This window comes from Mauremys reevesii, linkage group 15 (genome assembly GCF_016161935.1).
Source record: "Mauremys reevesii isolate NIE-2019 linkage group 15, ASM1616193v1, whole genome shotgun sequence".
In the NCBI taxonomy this organism is placed as follows: domain Eukaryota; kingdom Metazoa; phylum Chordata; order Testudines; family Geoemydidae; genus Mauremys; species Mauremys reevesii.
The window spans coordinates 41,096,889-41,120,579 of NC_052637.1; the positions used below are offsets into that span (position 1 = coordinate 41,096,889).

The 23,691-nt window shown below is 48.2% G+C and overlaps 1 protein-coding gene across 2 annotated transcripts in view; it reads right to left on the reverse strand.

Moving 5' to 3' along the window:
• Positions 1 to 208: 208 nt before the first annotated feature.
• SLC39A11 (solute carrier family 39 member 11) overlaps positions 209 to 23,691 on the reverse strand; it is a 243,333-nt gene continuing 219,850 nt past the window's right edge. For both annotated transcript variants that reach the window (XM_039501621.1, XM_039501620.1), the window contains 3 exons: positions 5,331 to 5,429; positions 3,351 to 3,509; positions 209 to 2,020 (listed from right to left, as the gene is read on the reverse strand). In XM_039501621.1, coding sequence (XP_039357555.1) covers positions 1,942 to 2,020; positions 3,351 to 3,509; positions 5,331 to 5,429 — 337 coding nt within the window. In that variant the 3' untranslated portion in view covers positions 209 to 1,941. The remainder of the gene's footprint in view (positions 2,021 to 3,350; positions 3,510 to 5,330; positions 5,430 to 23,691) is intronic.

A 23,691-nucleotide genomic window follows, 5' to 3' on the forward strand; every position in this document is an offset into this window, starting at 1 on the left:
GATAGGACTTCTCTTTGAAGAGGTTACTCTTTGGTGATGGGGGGAGGGAGGAAGAAGGTGTTTGTTGCAGCATCAAGTGCGTTATTTTTGGACTGTCTCAGAATAAAGACCTCAAGGAAACCTAATCGAATTAAGAGGAAGGAATGTAATAAAATGCAGGGAGGAGAAGAAAATGGAAGGATCGACTGCAGCAAAATAAGTCAGCAAAGACTCTGAATTTCCCATTTATTGAAACTAATCACAGTAAAAAGGTCAGGTCCATTGGCAACCAGCATTTTCATATTATTCAGAACAACATACAAATAAATACAGACAAAATCCAGCCAACAAACTGAACCGAACCACAATTCCATGGTTTTAACTTAGTTCATTAGTGCCTAGTCCTCTTGGCTGCATTCCTACAGCCTCTCTAGGAGGATCTACTTATCGTTTACTGGGAGACTGTCTCTGGAGTACATGACCCATGACTCTCACGAGTGAATCTCTGTGGCATACATATTACAAACATAAGCCTGGAGGGCTTGAGCTGCCTTATCAGCCAGGTAATCCAGCTATTTACTGTGCCTGCCCAAGTGTCTAATCAAACCCCATTTTGACGGGGGAGAACAGCCTGACTAGAAAGTGAACCGGGATGTGTGATCTCCGTCATTATCTTGACTTCTGCTTTTCATTATTCAGCTTAGTGTGAAAAAGTCAAATTCCATCATGCTCACTGTGTGAGTGCATGCCCGACTAAGAGGAGCAGCGCTTGCTCCTGATCTGTTAAAACAAGAGACTTGGCATGTTTGGGAACCATTGTTAGCCAAACACACACTTGGAACGTGGGAGAAAAAACGCCAAGGTGGTGCATTGCTGAGTGTCCGTGTTGGGCAATGAATTAATCGGATGAGTGCCAGGGGAAATGGGAATTGTCGTGAGGACCAGATTTATCCTTCGAAAGCTAACGTGAACTCCTTCACCGGGGGACCAAGCTAACAGGCCCACTTCTAGGAAGAGGATAACTCAATACTTCATGGAGATTTTCACTCAGATTTAAAACAGCAACCATAACACAGCAATTTATTAAACAAAACCATAGGCCCAAGCGGATAATGAACCCTGCTATACAACAGAGTCACATAGCACCTTACGAACAAATCTATATAACCAGCTTGCATCCTAAAAGATTGCACATTAGAAAACAGATGTCTTCTTTCAATTTTTTGAAGAGGCAAAGAATTGCCCATTGGACTATACTGGAGTAAGGCCCCATTAAAAAGACATATCCAGCAGAGAAAACTGGTATCTTCTCAGCTTCTATATCTTGATATGATTCTCACAAGGTTTCTTTTTTTGTTGGTTCATATTACTTGTATCCATCAAAATAGCTGATGCCACTGAAAATTTCTCAAGCTTCAGCAGTATGTATTAGACACACCTATTTGTGAAGGTTCCCATCTTAGTGCTGGCACTTCCATACTTCCAAGAGAGAGTTCAGAAGTTCAGACACTACACAAACTTACCCATCAATTGTTCTTCTATTTAATCAGGAGACTCTTTAGACGTTTGACTGCGACTCTCTTACTGCATACAGAACAAGTATGGTCAAAACCAAAAGAGTTTTGACCGTTATGGAAATGCCCGAAAATCGGAGGAAAAGTAAACCACAAACTGCAGCCTGGCTGATATATGTCTTATCGATGACCCAGTTGAGAAGAGAAAGAACTTGGTGGCAAAGGAAACCCAGGACCTGCAAGGAGCCACCAATTTTTGTGCTTTGAAAACAATCAACATTATGTTACAGCAAAATATATATATATATAATCATAGATAATCAACACCAAACCTAATCAATATATATATATAAAAAAAAATCTTAGAAGAAGAAAAGTTTCCAGTTCCAACTGCTGCCATGCAAATTGCTCGGATGTCATCTCCCGTTGGCCAACAGTAAATCCGCCCTTATCCAAGTCCAACATCCAGGGACATCATCACCACAAACCCTAAGATCGAGGTCCAGGAAGCCAGCTTCCCATTGCCACTGCAAGGAGGAAGGAGAGGGAGTGAGTGTCTATGTTTCAGAATGTCCTTTCAGACTGACAGCACAGTTGTCTTTACTTCTCACCTATGAAATGAAGGGAATCTTCCAAAATCATCTTTATTCCCCCAACTCTTTGAAGGCCTTACATCATGCTGACCCTTCCCTCCAGTCAAAATAAGACTCACCCAAGCTGTTCCTTTGAGAGATTGAGTCAAGGGTGCTTCCCTTTCATTCTTCAGCCCCTGAGAGCTCTCACACCCCGGCAACTAAGCTTAAGCTCCCTCTGCCACTGAATCACCTCTGAGAGACAGGCTGAGCCATCTTGGGGATTTAGACATGCAATTCCATTCAAATGAATGGGGGACATGTCTGGCTCTTCTAGGTGGCTTTGAGAATCTTAACCACAGATCTCAAATGCAATTTTCTCCTCTAAAGTCTCACTGAGGCAATAAATGGTGTCAGGGAGGGACAGACTCATTCTTTCCTGCATTATTTACACCTACTTCCTAAGCTAAAGGTGGGGAGCTGACACCCCTTATAGCTAGTAGCTTGACAGCTGTAATCACTGCTATGGATTGGTTAAGCATTGTGCACCTCCCTCTGCATTTACTTGTTACCACGTCTCTCCCATCCCCACCCTATTTGTTTCTCTCACCCACCTGTTGTGTTTTAGACTGTAAACTCTTCAGGGCCAGGGCAGTCCTTCCTAGTATTTTCATACAGCACTTAGAACCATGGGGTCCACCCAGGTTAGGGCCCAGCGTTCTTACAATATAACAGTTCAGTGATAACAGTTTCAAGCCACATGCATTGAGGAACAGCTCCAAAAGAGCCACTCCCGCTACATCTCACCCCGGTTCAGTGACTTGCAACCTGATAATTCCTTCAGCAAAGCAAATGCATTTTAAAAAAAAAAACTTTTCCAAGAACATTCACAGTCTGAAACGACAACAGCAGCAAAAGTCTTGGCAGCAAAAATAAGGAGAGCGGTCAACCTCCTTACAGTTCATTATGGCTCTGCATCCTGTTGATCTTTGGAAACGGGCTTTCACGCGGGTGTGCCACATGGTATAAGCAGGGAGTGGGTGGAACCAGTTTTTAAGAACACGTCTCTGAGGTGTGACCGTGGTTGGCAAATGGCTGAAATGCTATCAACAGTACAGTGGCGTGTGCCCTCTCCTCGTGGATCAGACCCCAAAGAGTTCCTTTGCACTACAACATTCCCTTCCATGGGGCGAGGAAGGAAAGAGAATTTAGTCACAAGCAAAGGCCAGCCAGTGAACATGGCTTCAGGGTGTTGGCAGCTGGGCTGCAGAGCAATTTCCCTCACCTGGTTTGTGCTTCTGGGATGATGTCATCCATGACCACATAGACCATAGCACCAGCAGCAAAGCCCAAAGCATAGGGGAGGAGGGGTTCTGCCAGCACCATTGCAAAGGCACCGAAGACACCAGCTAAAGGCTCCACCATGCCACTTAGCTGTCCGTACCTGTAAGAGAACCAAGATCAAAAGCCCCGAAGGGACACAGGAAATCCTTCCTTTACCCCTTTTTGTACCCAACATAGCGCAGGTGTTTGTTGGACCCCGAGGGCCCAATCGGCCCACTCAGGACATGGATACGTCCCATTAAATGGAGGTACGAAGTCTGTAAATGCAGAACGCACCTGGCAGGTTCTGATTAGCATTAGGCTGCCCTGCTTTTGAGAGTGCAGAGCGGAGGCAAACCTGCTTTCCCACCCCCGCACCTGTGTGAAGAAAAAGAGATGTCTACCAGCCCTTGCAAAACAAACAAGAGCATCTGAGCCCTTCCTGAGCAAACACAGCAGAAGAAAGGTCCCCTTCTTTAATCTGGAAGGTGACAAAAGGCTGCAGGCAGACTTCGGAACACCTGGCTCCATGCAGGCAAACAATCCTCTAGTTTTTCCCCCTAATGGGTCTCTCCCCCACCCCCCAGTTTATGGCTACCCTCCACACAGGGGGCCCTGTGAATCAGCTAAGCACTGGTCCACTGCTGGAATGGGGATCCCTTCAGAACATGTCCATTCTCCCTCCTTAGGTCCTATCTGTGCTACAAGGTTTTGCTGACTGTGTAGCCAGTTGGTGGCATGGCTCTAAACACAGTATGATGACTAATGTTCTGTCCTTAGCTGTGGATGCTAACCATGTGCTGCCTTTGCTGGTAGCCTAGATTGTCCTCCTGTAACTGATCCCACACCCTGGTTTCTTTGCAGCCCTCAGACCTCCTAACCATGCCAGTCAAATTCCTTCCTCCGAGCTCTCTGTCTGGTCAGACATCCCAGAATGCACTATCCCCGTGTCACTCATGCTGCTTTGTGCTGATGTCCTCTGCCGTGACACTACTGGGATAGCTGCCTAGAATTTCCCAGAATGCACTGGGCAGCGGGATAGGTGTGGCTACATGCCCCTACGTGGGCAACATATGGGAGCGGTGTGAATAACCGTGTTTGGCACAAGCCGATCAGATAAGAGCATCAAAAACTGGTTAGAGAAAACATGGTTGTATTTTTAGCATTGCCAGGCCTTAAAGCAGGCCAGAAAGGATTGCCCTGCCGGGCCGGACAGTGAAGGGAAGGTAACGTTAAGGTCAGAAGTTAAATTTCTGTAAATGTGTTGAAGCAACAAGGGAAGTCAGAGTTGTGGCATAGGCTCTGCTTGGTGGACCCATTTGTACCCTTCTCTGAACGCCCTTAGAAATGTGATGCAAGAGAGCAGACACCGGGGTCAGCCTACAGGAGAGGTGACTCTGCAGGCAGCAGAAACGCGATTTAAGCATCACGCTCTCTTTTGTTCATCTATTTTATCTTCATCTGGCCCACGGATTCCACCCCATCACAAGACACTTGCAACCACTGCTACCGAGGATCCCAATTCAAACCTCGCCCATTCTACCACGGCGGTGTGGCCGCATGAGACAGAACAGACTAGCTGTTGTTTTCCTTCTACGAAGGTGGAACGAATGCAAGCTGCACCCGTGACTTGCCCCACAACTTCTGATCACTGTGAAAACATCAGCGGCTGAACGTAGTAACACCGGACTGGCAAGATCCTGTCTCCTGCACTGCTCCCATAGTTGCCACCCAGTACACAAAGGCTGGAGAAAGCTTCAAAATGGAACAGCTTTTCCCCAAACCCAGCCAAGCCCCTGCTGAGTCCTGAATTGGAGCTAGCAACAGGGCACTGCATAGAAAGCAGCGCTTTATTGTCAACCACGCAACAGCAGCAGCTGGGAGATGGCTTGACGGACACATTTCAAAGCTTGAAGAACGCTGTAGGAGGAGCACTACTTACCAAAATGCTCTCCATGTTGAAAATCCGGCTCCACGCAAAGGAAGGCTGACAGCAAGGCCTTCTGGGAAATTCTGAATTCCAATCCCAATTGCTAAGTTCCTACCGAAATAAAAGCAAAACATGTTATATATCATTCCTCTGGGAGAAGAAGGGCAGGGCAGGATAGGCCTTACAAAAAATGTTATTAAGTACGTCTCTTTAGTGTAAGTGCTTCCAGCCCTTGGGGACTAATCGAATCATGTTAACACAAGGCACTTCTAGAGCGAGTTTTATCTTCAAAGTGCTCCATGTCCATCTGTCAACCCCTGGAAGCAATGGAGAATGAGATGAAAAGATCTGCCCAAGGACACAACCAGGCAGTCAAAACCCAAGACTTTCGAACTCCCAGCCTTGTCCTCCGAACCCTTGATCAGACCTGGCCTTTGAACAGGGAGACTCCCAAGTTGTTCATGAGTGACCCACTGACTAATTAAGGAATGGCAAAGATGGGGGGGGGAGGGGGGCTGAAGGGAGTCCCTGGGGGACAGGCGGAGCCACAAGGATTTGGTTTACGTTGTGGGAAGTTAACAAGAGCGGAGAAAGAAAGGTGAGGTGCAAAGGAGCCCAGTGCAGTACAAATAGCCTCTCCCTGACTGCTCCACTTTGCAAGCCAGGCTGCAGTGAGAGCTGCCTATTCAGACAACTGACCTTCCAATACACAGGGTGTTCTGGGAGCTCCGACAGCCAAGGTAGAACAGCCCTGGGATCCAGGGACCATCCCAGTTACCACCAAACTGGATTCCCCACTCCTCCCAGCTGGTGCCATACGAGGAGGAATGAAAGGACATACTGGGCTACACCTGCGCATGTGAACAGGGATCCCCGTAAGTCTTCAGAGGCAGCCCTGTTTTGCTAGCTCTCTGAAAGGGGCCAGTTTCCTCCTCTCTGAGATGCCTCTGCCGTGATGGGAGGTCGCGTCAAACAAGCTCCGGTCTCAGCCTACATCAGATAATGCAGAGGTTAATCCCTCTCATTTACTGTTCATCTCCCCCATTGTCTGCACGGTTGCACAGTCACTCTATTGTTTGCTTTTATCTCCTCCTGTACTAGCTGTAGGGTCATGTGTTTTTAACCTACAGGCTTAAAAATATATAAATATATAACTTTTAAAGAAACCCTGATCACATTCAGAGCCTGGGATCACCCAGAGGGGAGAAGCATGCAGCACTAGAAAGGCTGCAGCATCCAGCCCAAAACGAGAATTTGGCCACTGATGCTCTAGTGCATCCACTGATGCTCCCAGATGCACGATCCTGCAGCTGAGATGTTAAACAATGGCCAGGGCACAGACCGGTCTAAAGCCTGCAAGTGGTCGGATGAAACAGAACTGGCATCTGAGTCTGCAACTCACCATGTAGGTTTCAGGAGTCAGGTGTTAGCAGCTGTGGTTCCGGACCGGCAGCTGCCTCAGGGCTGCTGCTTTCCCCCCTATCCCGGCCCCGGTTCCACTCCTTGCCGTTCTGGAGACAGCCCCACTACACTTCAGCCGCGGGAGCAGGTGCCCAAAGCGCAGCACCGGGGAACCAACACTGAGAGACAGGCACAGACAGGTCAACGAGTTACTTTCTGGTCCCCACTCTGTCCTGGGTGGCTGCAGAAGTGAATGAACACTCCCAGCTTCCCCGCTGCTCCAGCGTCTAGTAGTTAACGTCGGAAGGAAAGCATCTTGTGCAGCCTCAGTGGCTGGCTCCTAATGACTGAGCTAGTGGGGAAAGTGATTGTGGTTTTGCTTGTTGGCCTCTGATTTCATGACAGTGCTAACCACAGCCCTTTGTCTGCAAGGAGGCAGGATTTTGACGCTCGCAAGCAGCAGGCTGGCTTGCGTGGGGAGAAGCTGTTCTGATGGCAAGGCGTTGAGGAACGGATCCCACCACGCCAGGCCTAGACAAGCACAAACTCCTTCCTAGGCCACCCTCAGCAGCTACCAGCTAGCATGGCAATGAGAACAGCGGGCGCCCCACTTGGAGCAGAGGGCACATGGATGGGGGGTGGGAGGAAGGCTGGGAAGGGGGACGAGAGCACTTGGTAATAAAGTCATTTAAAAAAACCAGCCTATGTGGAGCCCAGCTTTGACAAGTGGGGGAAAACAGCAGCTTTATAACGAGGGTGATTAGCATCACAGGGGAAGAGGAGGCAAACTCTCAGGACTCCATTAATGTACGTAGCCCCATTTGTGTCTTCTTGGACTTTTACCGCTGTAGGAAACAGGAAAGCAAGGGCAGAGTTGGGCGGGGAGGGGTTCTCCTCTCTTGAGGTTATTGTAGATTCACTGTAGGTTTCAACGGCTGAGACTCATGTCTGCTGACGGCAGAACAGAACCGATCCAGTACCAGAGACCGGCCCCACACACGGTGCCAAGCCAGGCAGGGGTGTGTTGGGGCGGCGGGATAGGAGGCATCCTGCATGTTATCACACCTGTCAAGCCAACCGAAAACACCCTCCTCCTAGGGAATGAACGCAGCGGCCCTGACAGCACAGCCGGAAGGGTGGTGCTGAGCCCACCTTCAATAGAAATGGCTCCGGGCAAAGCTCACGGACAGTGGCTATAAAGGATGTGGAGGCGGGACAGGGGAAATTAGCTGCTTCTAGACCTGCAGAGAATTTACCTCACGGCGTTAATCAACCAACCAGACTTCGCCCTCCTCCCGCACCTCCCACTGCAGTGTCTCAAAACACTCCGCGACACTGAGCGCCCCGGCCCTGTGCAATAAGGACGTATTAATCCTTACTTTGCAGAAGAGGACACAGGTACACAGAGAAGTGACTCACCCAGGATCGCTCCGCTAGTCAGACTCCCAGATTGCTACGCTACATTTATTTTTATGTTAAATACTTCTGGAGCTCACATCACCATAACATCTGAGCCGCCACATTATTTAACGTGCTCATCCTCAACATCCCTGTGAGGGACGGCAGGCCTATCATCCCTATTTTCTAGGGAGCGACGGCGGCAGAGAGGCAAAGTGACTTGCCCAAGGTCACAGAGGATATCTCTGGCAAATCAGGATCTGAGCCCAGCTCTCTCCAGTCCCAGGCCGGCACCCTAACCGCTGGATCACCCTGCCTCTCCACTAAACCTGCAAATGACACCTCTGCCACTTCTGACAGCTGTCGGCCATGTCAACAGCACCTTGCATGCAAAGAGAGGCCCCTACACAGTGCAACAGGCCCGTGCATTGAACATTTCCACGCAAGTGAAGGACCATGGCGGCCTCTCTCTTAGGGGGAAGGGTAAAGTTGAAAGACAGCCAGTTCATTCACTCCTAAAACAGCACAGAAGATGGTGGGTTTTGACAGAGGACAGGGAGTCAGGACTCCTGGGTTCAATTCCTGGCTTTGACACTTGGTCTGATTTAACCTCGTGCTGCCTCAGTTTCCCCTCTCTGTAAAGTGGGTCAAATGACACCCACCTCCCTACCTCACAAGGTTTGTTAGCGTGGAATTCCAAGCACCTTGGGTCAAATGAGGGACGTGGATTCAGAGAGCAAAGATTCCTCACTATGCTGTGAGCTGAGATGTAAACTGTACACATGGAAGTCGTGGGGGATGGCTGGGAGGCAGGGTTTACCGCAGTGTTAGCCTGCTGATAGTGGCAATGGATGGAATACGTCCTCCGTTGGAGTCTGATCCTAAGAGATTCTGAGCATCTGAGCTAGAAATGCCCTGTGTTTTAAGAGTACCAGAGTTAGTTGTGCAGGCATCTAAGAATGGAAGGTTGCCACATCGCATCAAATTGTGAGCCAGGAATTAGTCTTAGATGCTCCAGGTAGACATGCTGACTAGGTTGTTCTTCCCAAAGTCGTCCACCACGGTGCCAGAACCTCTTCATTAGGCTCAGGAATCTGGGAGGACTCACTCAGAGAAAACCCTTGTCCCTCATCCTAGGCACCCTCACAGATGCAGGAAATAACAACTGGGGTTGAGTTTCACCACTCCCGCCAAATTCCCCAGGATAGCCTCATGTTCCCACCGGTCCATCCAATAACCTGCAAGGAATCAAAAACCCGTCTCCTGTCGCCACCGAGATCCTGTCTGAACATAGCAACATTGCAATGTAGCCACTGGTGTGATGTCACAACACAAAGCTCGCCAGGTCACAACAACATCACAAGGGCGGAACGTTGCTTTCTCTTCAGATAAACTTATGTGTCTACTTCACGTAACTTTCTGCATGTTCCTCTGTGGATTTGTCATTGGTGCAGCCTAGGGACCTTCTGAAAAATAACTAAATGGAAATCAGATTTCCGTATTTAAAGACAGAGGATGGATTTTTTTAAGCACTGTTAATACAGTAGCTGTGGTTTGGTGCCCAGTTACTTCTGCATCCCAGTTTTAAAACCATTGACAGCTCAGAGAGCAGCCCCTTTAGATGCCCCCCAACCAGGAACTGTCAAGGGACAATAAATAAAAATATACCTATTTAAACAAACCCCAGAGGTGCTGCAAAGTAAACAAATAAACCTGCCAGGCATGTCCAAGAGGCATGAAGGAGAATCAGCCAGGAAGGAGCCTTGGTTTGCATTAAGAATCGGGGAGTTTCAGGATAGCTTCAGACGCACGCTGCCTCCCCTGCCTCGTTGGTTACATAAAAATCTTGGCATGGCTGTGCCAAGACGGCTCTTACAAAACCTCACGTGGGCTCACGTACACCATTATCTACCTACTGGATCCCAATTTGACAAGTCTGGGAACACTATTTTCACCCCTTTGCAACCTCTTTCATGTGAGGTTTCCACCAACTACCCACGAAAAGGAAACAAAAGCTCCACTTGTTTCCCCCCCACCCACACACTCACACACATTTGACAATTGGGTCTGATGCTCATGAACATGAGGAACTAAGTACCCTGGAGGGCATAGTCCGGGCAAAGGCTGTGCAAGCTTTTCTCCTTCTGCAGCTCTGCCAAGAAGCCTCAGTGCTGCCCCACAGTAACCTTCCTCCACCCACACTCTAGCATCACACCCTCTCACCTGCAATGCTGCTTCCTAAGCCAGCCCTGGGACCTCATTCAGCTCTGCAGTGCAGCTCAGTCCTAATCCGCAGCACCTTCTGCTGAGCCAGTTTAGAACCCCGGCACCTTTATGTTTCTACCAAAGTGCCTCAGGTTTCATCTCAACCAGAACTCGCGTATTTCAATGCTGCTTCCTTCCCTCTCCCGCATACAATTCTGAATTTAGCAATCCAGGCTGCAAACCAAAGGCAGAACTCACTAATCAGCATCAACACATCAGGCACGTTGGTTTTTTGTTTTGCATTTTCTTCCCCCCTCTGGAAAAATGACAAATTCACCGTTTTTGCCTATGGTTGGTGGGGAGGTAAGAAATCAGTGTATCTCATAGACTTATGGTCAGAAGGGACCATTATGATCATCTAGTCTGACCTCCTGCACAATGCAGGCCACAGAATCTCACCCACCCACTCCTGTAACAAACCCCTAACCTATGTCTGAGTTACTGAAGTCCTCAAATTGTGGTTTAAAGACCTCAAGGTGCAGAGAATCTTCCAGCAAGTGACCCGTGCCCCATGTTGCAGAGGAAGACGAAAAACCTCCAGGGCCTCTGCCAACCAGCATTGACCATTGGGAATTTACCCTGGGTGAAACATACTACTGAATTTCTACACCACCTTTCAGAGTTTCACCAGCATCCACTCATTTAGCTCCACAACACGGCAGCAAGGCTGAGATGCTCAGCATGATCGGAGCTGTTTACAGGTAGAGAAGCCAACTTGCCCAAATAGAAAGCACAGTAGGACGAAGCGGGCCTGTCTCTCCCTGGTGTGCATAAGGAGATGAAAGTCTACTGCAGGTGCCAACTAGCGGAGTAACTCCTGATAGCTGATAGCACTGAAGGTCCCAGGCTCAAGCCTCACTTTGATACGTATTATCATTGTTATTAGTGGTTTTAAAATCGTGTGTGGAGGCCGGGCCCTGTTGTGCTTCGTGCTGTGCAAACAGCTAACAGATACTATTATACTTGCCCTAAAGAACTTACAACCTGAGTGTAAGACTATAAACAAGTTGATAGAGCACAAGAAGCAGTGAAAGGATACCGACCACGGCGCACCAGCTGCCAAACCACCGTCAAGCTTTTTGTACGCATGACGGCCGAGGAGAGTTTTAAAGAAGACATTTGAAGGAGAACAGTGAGGTGGCTTTGCACGGTGAGCACATCCCACACATATGGGGCAGCATGGGAGAAGACACAACATGGCTATACACACACAAGGCGCAATCTTGTCCCCACTAAAGGACATGGCAAAGTTTCTATTGACATCAATGGAGCTAGGATTTCTCCCAAGAGGTATAAAGTTTTCCATAACTCTGGTTTCAGGATAAACACAGGGCACCCAACTCGACACCGGCACTGTAAGCTCAACTCCACTGAAGTGCCTGGAGAGGGCCAGATGGTGAATTGATGCCCAAGTCCCCACTTTCGCAATGTTGATCCATAGGCCACCTTTCCAATTCCCACCTCGGCACAGTGTGCTTACGGCCGTGTGTAGCAGCAGGATGACACTGATTCACCAGCCGCTGAGCTGCAGCAGCGCCACACGTCACGACAGCGCCACATCACCGTGTCGCCAGAATCAAAGGGGTCCCACCTCCGCACCGACAGTCAGATTAGAACGTCAATGAAGCTAAGGATTTTCTCCCAACGTGTATCAAGTTTTGCATGACTTCAGTTTCCAAGGAGACACAGGGGGCCAAATGACACCGGTGCCATGGGCGCAATTCCACTGAAGTCCATGGAGTCATGCCAGAGTGAATCTGAGCCACAGAGACCAGGTAGTCACAGCGATCCTGTGTAGCAATTCCAGAGCCGCCATGCCTGAGCTCCATAACCCACAGACAGACGTCACCGAGTTTGGAGAGAGACTTCAGATCTAGCAAACAGCTGAGGCACAGAGTCCTAGCCAAGGCCTTGCCTGCACCGCCCAGCTCCTGACCAGACCTGAAATGCAGGCCCACAAGGGCTGGTTTCACTCTTTCGCCAATGGCTGAAAGCTCCCTTTGCTGCTTTAAACACTTGTGTTCCTATTAGTAAAATAAGACTGGTGAGAAAAATCTCTCTGGGTTGTTTAAACTTCTAACATGGTTTACAGAAGAGCAAGAGAGAGACAGACCGTGGGTGTCCTTAACCAGGACAGACCATTACAATCAAAAACATTATTCAAGTGTGTGGGTGGGGGGGGGGGCCGCAGGGAAAACATCCTTATAGAAAACAGTGGAGCCGCTGTCTGTGTGCTGGGTTTTCCCCCCCTCCTTCCCTTGCCTTAGCACAAAGCAGCTATTACTGGCTCCAACCACAACAAATTAATGGGTGGGAGAGGGAAGTGTGAACCAAGGGGTCTGTACAAAAAGAAACCCCCCGCCCCGAGCTCTCTCCTCCCCCCGCCCCCAAAAGCACCACCCCCGGAGGGGAGGCAGACCACTCTGAGCTTTCACTACTGGGCTGCCTTAAAACAAGGAGAGACTGTGAGAAAGCTGCGATGGGGGCAGAGCGGGAGGGGAGGTGAGGGGGCAGATGTGGGAAAGGGAAATTTAGCAAAGCCAAAAGATTTCTCCCTTATAGCTAAGAGAAGCCTAAAGCTGAAGCAAGAGGACTTGAGGCAAACCCCCAACATTTATTCGAAGTATATTCGAAGTGGAAATGCAGCCAGATGCTCTTCTTTCCCCAAGAGCATAAGAGTCTGAGCATTTGCATGCTTTGCTCCTCACTGTGGCTACTTTCCCCTTTCCTTCCATTCCAGGCACAGGAGTAATTTGGTGGTGGGCGAGGGGAGCGTTGCCCCCCCAAACTGCAAGCCTCGGGTGGACGTGGAATTTGCTTCTCCAGGCACGGCCCCGTTGGCCTGACTGGGCTGCCACCCTGAACACAGAAGTCAAACTACGCCAATGATTCCAGGTGGGACTCCCCGTACTCCCCCCTTGGGGTTCCTCTTCTGTCCACGCTCTCTGGACTCTCCCACGCACTCTCTGTCTGTGCCCAGTAGTGGCAGGCTCCACTGGCACCACAGGGCAGGGCTTTAGTGGGTACTGCCCTGTGAGGGGCAAGGAGCAGCACTATGCTCAGACACAAGCCAGTGGGTGACAGGAGTGACACGCTCGCACTGAAGGCAGCAGGCTGCAGGGATCAAACTGGGGAAGGCTTGCTGGGTTTGGGGTTCAGATGTAGTTTAAAACTGTAAAAAAGGGGAACCTCTGGCTGGAAACCCAGTTCCTGATTAACCTGCAGATGACAGTGGGAGGGAGATGAGTGTTATCCCATCTAAAGGACAATAGGGAACCTAAGGCGCTATTGAAGGGACAGGGATTAGAACCTGGGAATTCCTGAATTCCAAAGCTAGGCTCTTTCTGTTTTCTACTCCCTCCTGGCTCGGCCACTTAGGGTCTGGATTCAGGTAGAGGACATCCTACATTCTGCTAGGCTCCCTCGTTGCTCATCCACAGGTCTCTTGCTTCCCCTTCCATCCCTCCCATTCTCGGTCTCTTGCCACCACAGTGAATGTTTGTGCCTCTCGTCACCTCCATAAAACCTTGGCCACGGCCTCGCATCCTCTTTCAGGCCTTGAGCATCTCCCAGACACTGCTATTTGTACCTGGGTGCGAAACTTCATTAACAGCATATGGAGTCTCGCTTGCTTCGCCTTGGTTCACAGCACAGAAAGGATACGGCCACGCACTGCTCACAGGTCACCTTTGTATAAGAGGGTGTCTCCTGTGCTGTTTGTGTGCCAAGGTGAAGAAGTTTCTAGTCCGATGCCTGACCTTCCCAGTACAAGTCCCCATACACACCTCATATTTTCTCCCTACCTCTGTGAAGAGTTTGCTGGGAAACAGTTGGGAGGAAACAGACAACCAAATAAAGCTGCATTGTGTATCAGGAAAACAAAGGGTTCCTTATGAAGGAAATAGGTGGAGACACTTGGAAGGCTTCCTTCTATTGCAAAGAGAACACATTGTAAAGCAGATGTACTAGCAGTCTGAACCAAGTGCATTTCTGGGTGACTACAGTATGCTGGGGGCGGGGGGGGGGACAGCTAGAGGCAGGTGACAGGGGGATAACTGAGTATAACCCTCTGAGCAGGACAGTAATCAGCCTGAAATGCACAGCCATGAGTGCCTCCTGGGCCACTACAAACCTCAGGAAGATGACGACGTAATTTACTTTGCGGGTATCAGAAGCAGACGTGACATGAACGAGATCCAACCAGACAGGGCCATTTGTCTCCACCATCAGAAAGCCATTCCACGGATGGCAAGACAACTGTTCAATGCACAAACTCATGTAGGTTTAAAGAGGAGCATGATGGACGTGTTGCCTAGCGGGTAGAGCACTGGACAGGGACTCGGGAGACCTGGGTTCTATTTCTAGCTCTGCCACTGGCTGATGGGTGACCTTGGCCAAGTCATTTCAGGTAAAATTTTCAAATGTGTCTACGCTGAAGCTGGGCAGGTGCCTCCCAGGCCAGGTAGTCAGACCCATGCTAGCTCTGCTTGAGCTAGCATTCTCAAAAAAGCAACGTGGACATTGCCGCACGGGCCATGGCACAGGCTAGTTGCCTGAGTACAGGTCAGCCCAATCCCTGGGTCCATACTCAGCCAGTTAGCCCGTGCCGCAAAACCCACACTGCTATCTCTAGCGTGCTCACTCCAGCACAGCTGGATGCAGTGCAGACGTGTCCTAAGTGTCTCAGGCACTAAGGCGCTTACGTCTCACGGCAAGTCAGCGGGACTGAGGCTCCTGAGGGCTTAAACCACTTCTGAAGTTGGGACTTAGTTTCCTAAGTCACTTAGATGCTTTTGGAAATTTTCCCTGCATGTCTTTGTGCCTCAGTTTCCCCACCTGTAAAAAGGGAGCCATTATCCTTGTCTCCTTCAAAAACCACTTTGAGATCCATGGATGAAAAAGCACAGATAAGAGCTATGCATTATTTTATCATCGCAAACTCCAAGAAGGGACAGGTTCACGGGGGATTTTCAAGGGAGCCAATGATGCTCATTCTTATGGACTCTCACCAGTACACAATATGGAACCAATTTTTATCATTCCTGCACTCCTGTTCCAAGGTGGTGCTGGTCCCTAGACAGAGCACCAGGTTTTGCTGCAACTTTAAGGAAGAAAAGTAACACAGCTGCAGATCCTGCTTCTCTAAGCCCCACCAAGGAGCAGCTCTTTGTAGGGAGAGGAAAATAACCTATTCCAGTTCCTTGGGGGCACATACCCGCAGCTGGACCTTCTACCCTACAAATCTTGCCTGCCAATTGGTACGGCACCATGCTGGGAAATCCTAGTTCACTTTCAGAAAAAGTTGGCACCTCTGCATATTTGCAAGGTCAAGGCACAGAAAGCCTTCTATAAGCCTAAACCCTTGTTTTCAAGGGCCTATTCTTTTACAAACTGATTATGAAAGTAGGCTACATATTCTTAACAAGCCCCTTTTCACCACGGCTTTCAATTCCCTACAGTGTATAATGTGCATGTGTATTCTTGCATGGCAGGCCCTTACATACTGTTTTGATTGTTATCGCCTCGCCATGAAAGAGCCGATTGTTGTGGGTTCCCAAGATTACATCATGGCTTCCCACTCCGGCTGCCTGTCGAGGTGTTTGATCGGGACCTGCAGGTGGGAAGGAGCTCTGTGGTAAGCACAGGGCCTTGAGCACTTCCCCATACCTGCCTTACCTGTTCCACACACAGCTGCCTTAGCACGCAAGGGCTTTCTTTTGCCTTATTGTAACCTCTCACGCCAAGCGTGTATGTGCGCGTGGCGGAGGAAAAATAGGTGAACAATGTGTTCATTTCCAAATCTGACTCACACGAGACTAGAGAGATTTCTGGCTACTGGATGCTATCTGACAAGGAATGAGCGAGCCGGTGCACACATGCACAGATCTGCTGTCGACCGAATTTTTACATGTTCCAATTTTAAAGGCATGTTTTGCAAAACAGACAGGCAAGTTTTACTCCCAAAGATTTCTCTTTTCCAATTATAAAGCCCTTTTCATCTCAAAGCACTTAAAAAATGACAAAGAATTAAAGCCTACCACCGCTAGGGTGACCGGATAGCAAGTGTGAAAAATTGGGACAGGGATTGGGGGTTATAGGCACCTATATATTGGGACTGTCCCTATAAAATCACGGCATCTGGTCACCCTAACCGCCACCCCCTCTTATGACCAGGTAAGTGTTATAAGTCCCATTATACAGAGAGGGACTGCACAAGGTCAAACAGCCAGAAGCAAATTAGGAACAGAACCCAGAAATCCTGACTGCCAATCCTGGGCTCTGATCACACCAGGTCACATTTCCCATAATTATGGAGCTCTCTTCGATCCTCCCTGCTTTAGATGTAAGTAGTGGGATAGTTAATTCACTCCAGGACTGACAGGTGGACTGATAGAGTAGGGCCCAGCATATTTGCTCCCAGAGGCAGGGTTTGCACCCTGACACTGCTAAAATATGGATGAACTGCATGAAATTCAGCAGCAAATAATGCAAATTGGGAGGGAGAGTGTAATTCTAAACTAGATGCACAATTAGCCTGTAGAACTCATTGCCACAAGATACTGGAGCCCAAGAGTTTGACAACATTCAGAAAAGGCTATATGGAAAACAAGATTATCCAGACGTATCACAGTAAATACCATAAAATAAGCAAGAGTTTTGGAAGAGATATAAACCCTCCTGTATCCGGGTTTAAGTTAACCTCTAACTATTGGGGTTTGGGAGAAATTTTTGTCAGCTAAAAGGTTATCCCATAGCTTCCTTCTTTGGCGTTTCTGGCACCTCCTTCTAAAGCAGATAGTGCTGGCTGTTGTTGGTGAAAGGATACCAGAGTAGATGGACCTTCTGGCCTGATCCAGCCTGGCGCCCCCAAGTCCCATCAACGTCCTTCTAGATGTGTTCCATCCCCCTAGCGTTAGTTGGTCAGGCATAAATTTTCAGGCCAAAAGGAACCTTTATGATCATCGAGTCTGACCTCCTGCATAACATGGGCCACAGACCCTCACCCAGCAACTTCTGCATCCAGCCCAGCAACTTCTGCCTGAGCTGCAGCAGACTTTAGAAAGACACTCAGCCTTGACTTAAAGAATTCAAATTATGCAGAACCCACAACATCCCTACTTAAGTTGTCCCAGTGGTTAACTGGCCAAAGTGTTAAAAATTTGCATCTTATTTCTAGTTTGAATTAGTCTAGCTTCACCTTCCACCATTAGTTCTCATTAGGCCTTTGTCTGCTAGATGAAACAGCTGTCTACGATCAGAAATCTCTTTCACGGGTAGGATCAAGTCACCTCTTAACCTTCTCTTGGATAAACTAAATAAACTGAGCTTCCAATTTAGATTGTAAATCTAAAGGATCCTTGTTTTATTACCTAGAAAGCACCTGGCACATCTTCTCACTCGTTAAATATTAATAATATTAACAAACAGCACCAGCAATAACTCAGTAATACAGTGAGAGTTCTCTCGTTCTCTTCAAGATACAATCCCTAGTTACTCCAATTTTTCTTGTTGCACAGTTGCAAGGGGTTTCCTCTATTAAGAGCATATATATGGGAGGCCGGGGGGAACAAAGATGATCACGTGTATCTGCAAAGCATCGAAGAATTGCTCTGACTTGCAGATCGTTTTGATATTCTGAAGCAGGGCTGTGCACAGGGATTCATGAGACCCTATTGTCAGGTTTCTAATGGATTCTCACTCCCTGGGTGTGCTCATACACAATAGTCACAAGGAAGTACAGATTATTACTATTACTGCATCGTGTTTATATTATAACAGGGCCTAGAAGCGCTACCAAGATGGAGATTCCCTTGTGGTAAGCTCCGTACAAACATACACTACAAGACAGGCCCTGCCCCAAAGATCTTGCAATCGGAACATAGAAGATGGACAAGAGGTGGCAGAGGAAAGAGGGACAGGAAGGAAAAAAGTGACTGCCCATGGTCAAACAGCAGGCAGGAACTATACCTCTAGAACTAAGAGTCCTTGAGCTTTTTGAAAAATCCTGATTATTTGTACGCAGAATATATGTGAAGCTAAGAGATTGCTGCTGGTAAATGACATTTATACACATGTATTTATTTGACAAGCACTTTAACTTCCAAAGTAAACATGCTGATACAATGTATCATATACAAATAAATACAATGACTAATGGGCACAGAAAGTCCTAGTATAGTTCACGGTAACTTTCAATTTCCCATACCAGGTCAGTTATCAAAGCTGAGGAAGCTGGTAGCAGGGCGCCGATGCCTCCCCATGCTCAAATCAATGTAGTCTTGTGACCCAGTGCAGACCGCACGATGACGTCTCATGTCCCTTGGATAGGAAGCGTTCGCTCTCAGGGCTGATCACGGGCAGTTCACAAATGGGTGTAATATAGACTCACAACCATCCTGCTTCCCTGTCCCACGCCTACCCCTCTAGGCCATGCCACTTTTCATTCAGCAATGCACTAGCGGCTGTACTAGGGTTGTCAACTTTCTAATGCCTTGCCCCGCCCACTGCCCCGCCCCTTCCCTGCGGCCCCCACCCCCCGCTGACTCCATTCCCCCTCCCTCCGTCGCTTGCTCTCCTCCACCCTCTTTCACATGCTCGTTTAACCTGCAGGGCCCAAACAGGCATATTTATTGTTTTGACAGATGTATTATGCTAAGTTGAGGTTTTGTTATAGGACGCTAGAGCTGGCAGCAAAATAGTCAAAAAGGGTAAATTTAAAAAAAAAATGAAATTTCACAAAGGTTTGCATGATTCTTTCCTTTCCCTCTTCCCATTTTCCATGTTTTTTGTTCACTGAAGTTACTGTAATTTTATGTGTGGCATTAGGACCACACATTATCACAGCTGCAGTGGGTCCATTAAAGGCCCACTCCTGAAGCCCAAATACAAACCCACAGAGATTGCACCTGTCCAGATACCTATAGAAATAAATCTGTAGAAACTGACTCCCACCCCTGCATGCAGATACACATGTGTATTCAAGTGTACATTTCTAGCATGCACCAACACATATACTGCCACATTAGTTAATATAACAATTGTTGTTTAGTGCCTAGAGACCCCAACTAAGATCAGGGCTCCAGAGTGGTAGGTGCTGGACATACACATAAAAAAGAGAGAGTCTGCAACAAAGAGTTTATAATGTAGCTAGACATAGGTGGGGAGAAATGTCTGATATATCGGCTCTTCTGTAATTACTAGTCAACAACATTCACTGTTTAAGAAATAGTACATTTCTTTTGGAGTTCCCTTCTCTTTTAAAAACTTGTTACGAAACAAGTACATACATATTTTATGTCATCCATTTTTTTGCGCGCAAGCCAGCAAAAGGAATAAAAGTCAAAGTGTTAGGCTGCAAATTTTATTCACACAGGTATACAAACATGCGGCAATACACACACCTCCCTACACAAAGACACAGTCTCTTACACACATACAATGCATTCATGCACACACTTGCCTGCACAGAGACACTTTTTCATACCCTTTTCCAGGGGCTGCATAAATCACCCAGCCAGGAAGGGAGGAGTGTGGGCTGGAGGGGAAAAGATGGGGGTGGGTGGAGGAGAGAGGATGGTGAGGGAAAGAGGCCAAGGACGAGAGCACGGTGGGAGTGAGAGGGGGCAGTGAAGGAGAGAGGGAGGGTGTGGGGGGTATGTGAGGCGGATGGGGATGCAGGGGGAGGCAGAAGGCTACAGGTGCATGAGGATGTGGGGGGCACAGGGGTGTATAGGGACATAATAGGAGTGCAGCAGTGTATGGAGGTGAATGGGATGCAGGGCCGTGGGGATGAGGAACAGGGGGTGGCGGCTCTGGGAGGCGGAGAGGATGGGTGGGAGGGCGCTGTAAGGGGTACAGGGCTGGGATGGGTAGGTGTGGGAGGCAGGGCAGGGAGGGATGTAGTGAGGGGGATGGGGGTGCAACCCCATTCTCAGCACTCGGAGCCGGGGATACACCCACCTCGAACTCCTGGGTGCCGGCGATGGGGCGACAGACAGACCGCGGTTCGCCTCAGGACATGTGCTGCAGCTTGAGCCCAGCCACCCGGGGAGCGCGAGGAGGCCGGGCAGCAGCGGGAGAGGCACACGCCACACGACCCCTCCACAGCCGCCTGCTGAGCGCTCGCGAGTAGCGCTGCTGCGTGGTGGCACCGCTAGCTGGACAGTCAACAGCCCGGACAGTGGTGCTGACCAGAGCTGCCAGGATCCCTTTTTGACGGGGTGTTCCAGTCCAAAACCAGACACCTGGCCACCCTAGGCTGTACACACAGCTGTGAGAGGTGCTTTCGGTCAGCTGCTCTGGGGTGTGTTATTTTGAGTTATTTAAAGCTTTTCTGACTAAACCGAGGTTTTAGAGCCAGATGCTGAACCACTGAAATCAAGCAGAGCTTTGTTATGGAGGGCCCCAAATCAAGCCAAGGGACTAAGAAAACCCTCACAGGGACGTGTGTTTCCTGATGGCTGGTTGCCGTTGCAGTCTGCCTGCAAGATCTAGTAAATTGAACACTAGTCAGGGAGCCAGGAACTGATTGCTAATCCCAGCGCTGCTAGTAATTCGATGAAGCCTTTGACAAGGTTGTAGAGGCCTGTCTTTCGCTTGACTTCAAGGGGCGTTAGCACATCTGAAAAACAACAGACCCTGAAAATTCCTTGTATTTCAGTTTCCTCCTGTTTTAGTGCAGCAATAATATATACCCTCCCACACCACTCCTAGGTGGTACAGTGTTTGGAATGGCATGGTAATATGCTCGTTTTATTTAGTGTTTATACAGCACCACAATTGCAAGTCATTATTTTTATGCTGCATTTCTTATTTATAACGAACAGAACATTTCTTCTCTCCAACTGCGTTTTGGTTTAGGTTTAGGTCGTGCTCCAGGCATCTACCGTGATAAAGATGCCTTTGTTAGCTACACATGAACGTTAAAAAAACCCCAAAGAGTTAACTAAAATAAAGTAACTAGTTCCTATTGCATCGCCGGTGGCCCCTCCATCACTGTGCCCAGCTGCCAGGGCTGACCAGCTAGATAATCTTATAGAGAAGAATTAGCAAACTATTGGCGGTAGGGCTTAATTGGCTAGAGGAAAATTCTCGGAGTGGCATTCCCAGCATCGTTGTGGTGGGAGGGAGTCCATCAGCGATTGTACCAGATGGCATCGGCTCCTCCCCTCCTGTTTGCAAACAGCAGATTGGCTGAGGGGGCAAGGATGCTACCCCAGAGCTCAGTACTGACGGCGGGCGAGCAAGCCAGCTAGGGACAGAGTAAATTGACAGCAGTGTAGGAGGGCTAACATCTAGGCACAGAGCCAAGGAGCTCATTCGAACATCATTATAGTGCGGGCTGCAGAGCTGGGGGGCAGCTGGAGACCACTCTACGGCAGCCAGTCAAGAAAGCTTTAAATATGACATTTGGGACGTACTGCAAGAGTGGCTCAGAGTTACTATCAGGTGTTATGGAGTCCCCACCCAGTCTGTACATGGTCTTCGACTATGAATACTCTGTGCAAACAAGACCTTGAGGATCCTATGGGGAAAGGAACGATTTCCTATCCTTGGGCCTCACAGCACAAAACCCGTGGAAAACGCAACCCTGGGCATCCAGCTAACGCTAAGCCCTCTTCTCAGATGCACTGCAAAGCGAGTAGACCAGTTTCAAAACGCCAATGATGGCGGGAGTGGGCGATAAGCAAGAGAGGCTCCCATTGTTCGGGGCAGACTGATGGTAATTGTTCTGTTATGGCAGGCTCCTATCTAGGGCCATATCGCAGAGTGCTCCCATTGTGCAGCGGCTATTTATTCCACTGGGTTTTTAAAGCTTTATTCTTATCTTCCCTGTTATTTATATAACTGTTTGATTTATGAGTCATGCTCATGCACAGGGTAAAAGTTCACATCTCCCTCTATCTGAGAAACACAAAGAAATGTTTCATGAGCTGCACACGTTCCAGTTCTTCACGCACTTTTTCTCATTCTTTTTCCACGTTTTGACCTCAGTGGCTCAGCAGAGAACGCCGCTTGATGCTTTCTCCTGCTTCTAGATAAGGGTGCTTGCAAAAGCAGATCTGTCTGCTGTGCATGGGAGCCAGCTGGTACCAGCAAGTTCTCTCCTCGACCTGGCCCCATTTACCCAAGCTTGGTACTTGGAAAATTCTGCATAGGAGACTTGTTGAAAACTGGATACACTGACACCAGTTCCATCTTTGGGATGTGACATAAAACAGCTACCGTCCTACTTGCTGTCACTGTACATCCCAAAGTACCAAGTGTAAGAGAGTGTGTCTTTAAATCTGAGTCCTGGACAAATTCCAATTTGCACAATAGCAAACTGTCTACCTGAAAATCCCTAGGAGTTTAACCTGGATATAGTATTAACCATTTTCTGTTCTGAATGCGATTGCAGTGCTGCTGTGCATTGCTAAAGAGCTGCCATATTTCATCCTAGATGTACCTGCATATTTATATACATCTATATAGTTTTATAGTTATATAAAATATATATATTACAGGTGTACACAAACATATATCTACACACATGCACGTAGTTGGGCAAAAATAAACCACAATGAATAATTCATTCAATTAATTTAATTTTTTTCTGTTTGTGAATGGTCAACGAATACATCATGTCCTTCTCAAATATGTTATTTGAAGTTACTCACCAAATAATTTCTGGAAATAATGCTTTGTTGTTCTTTCAGGAGCACTGGTTAGTTTTAAATCCAAGCAGTGTTCATTGGACAGACACACACACAGCATGTTTCTGTTCCTCGACTAGACAGATGTAAGTCATAACGTTTCCAGCATGAATACTCACCAAGATGAACTTCAAATCCCCTTTCTGCAAATACCGGGCTTTCAACATGTCATTTCCCTAAACAATCCTGCTGGCAAATGCATTCTCTAGGAAACGTATGGAAAGGAAACACAACAGGGGCCTGTAAACAGGGAAGTAAATGAATTTTCAAATGTGACCACACAGTCACAGAAAATATGTTCGGGTATTTAGCTGGGGTTACATTTACTCCCTGTGCACAGAAGCCAGCACAAGAACCATGCACTGCTCAGGCCCTGCTGGGGATGTAAGCAATGCAGAAGTGATGCTGGCCTGCAGGGGAGAATTCCACTCCCAGACACACCTCTACCTCCATACAACGCTGTCCTCGGGAGCCAAAAAATCTTACCGCGTTATAGGTGAAACCGCGTTATAGCGAACTTGCTTTGATCCACCAGAGTGGACAGTCCCGCCCGCCCTGGAGCACTGCTTTACCGTGTTATATCCGAATTTGTGTTATATCGGGGTAGAGATGTA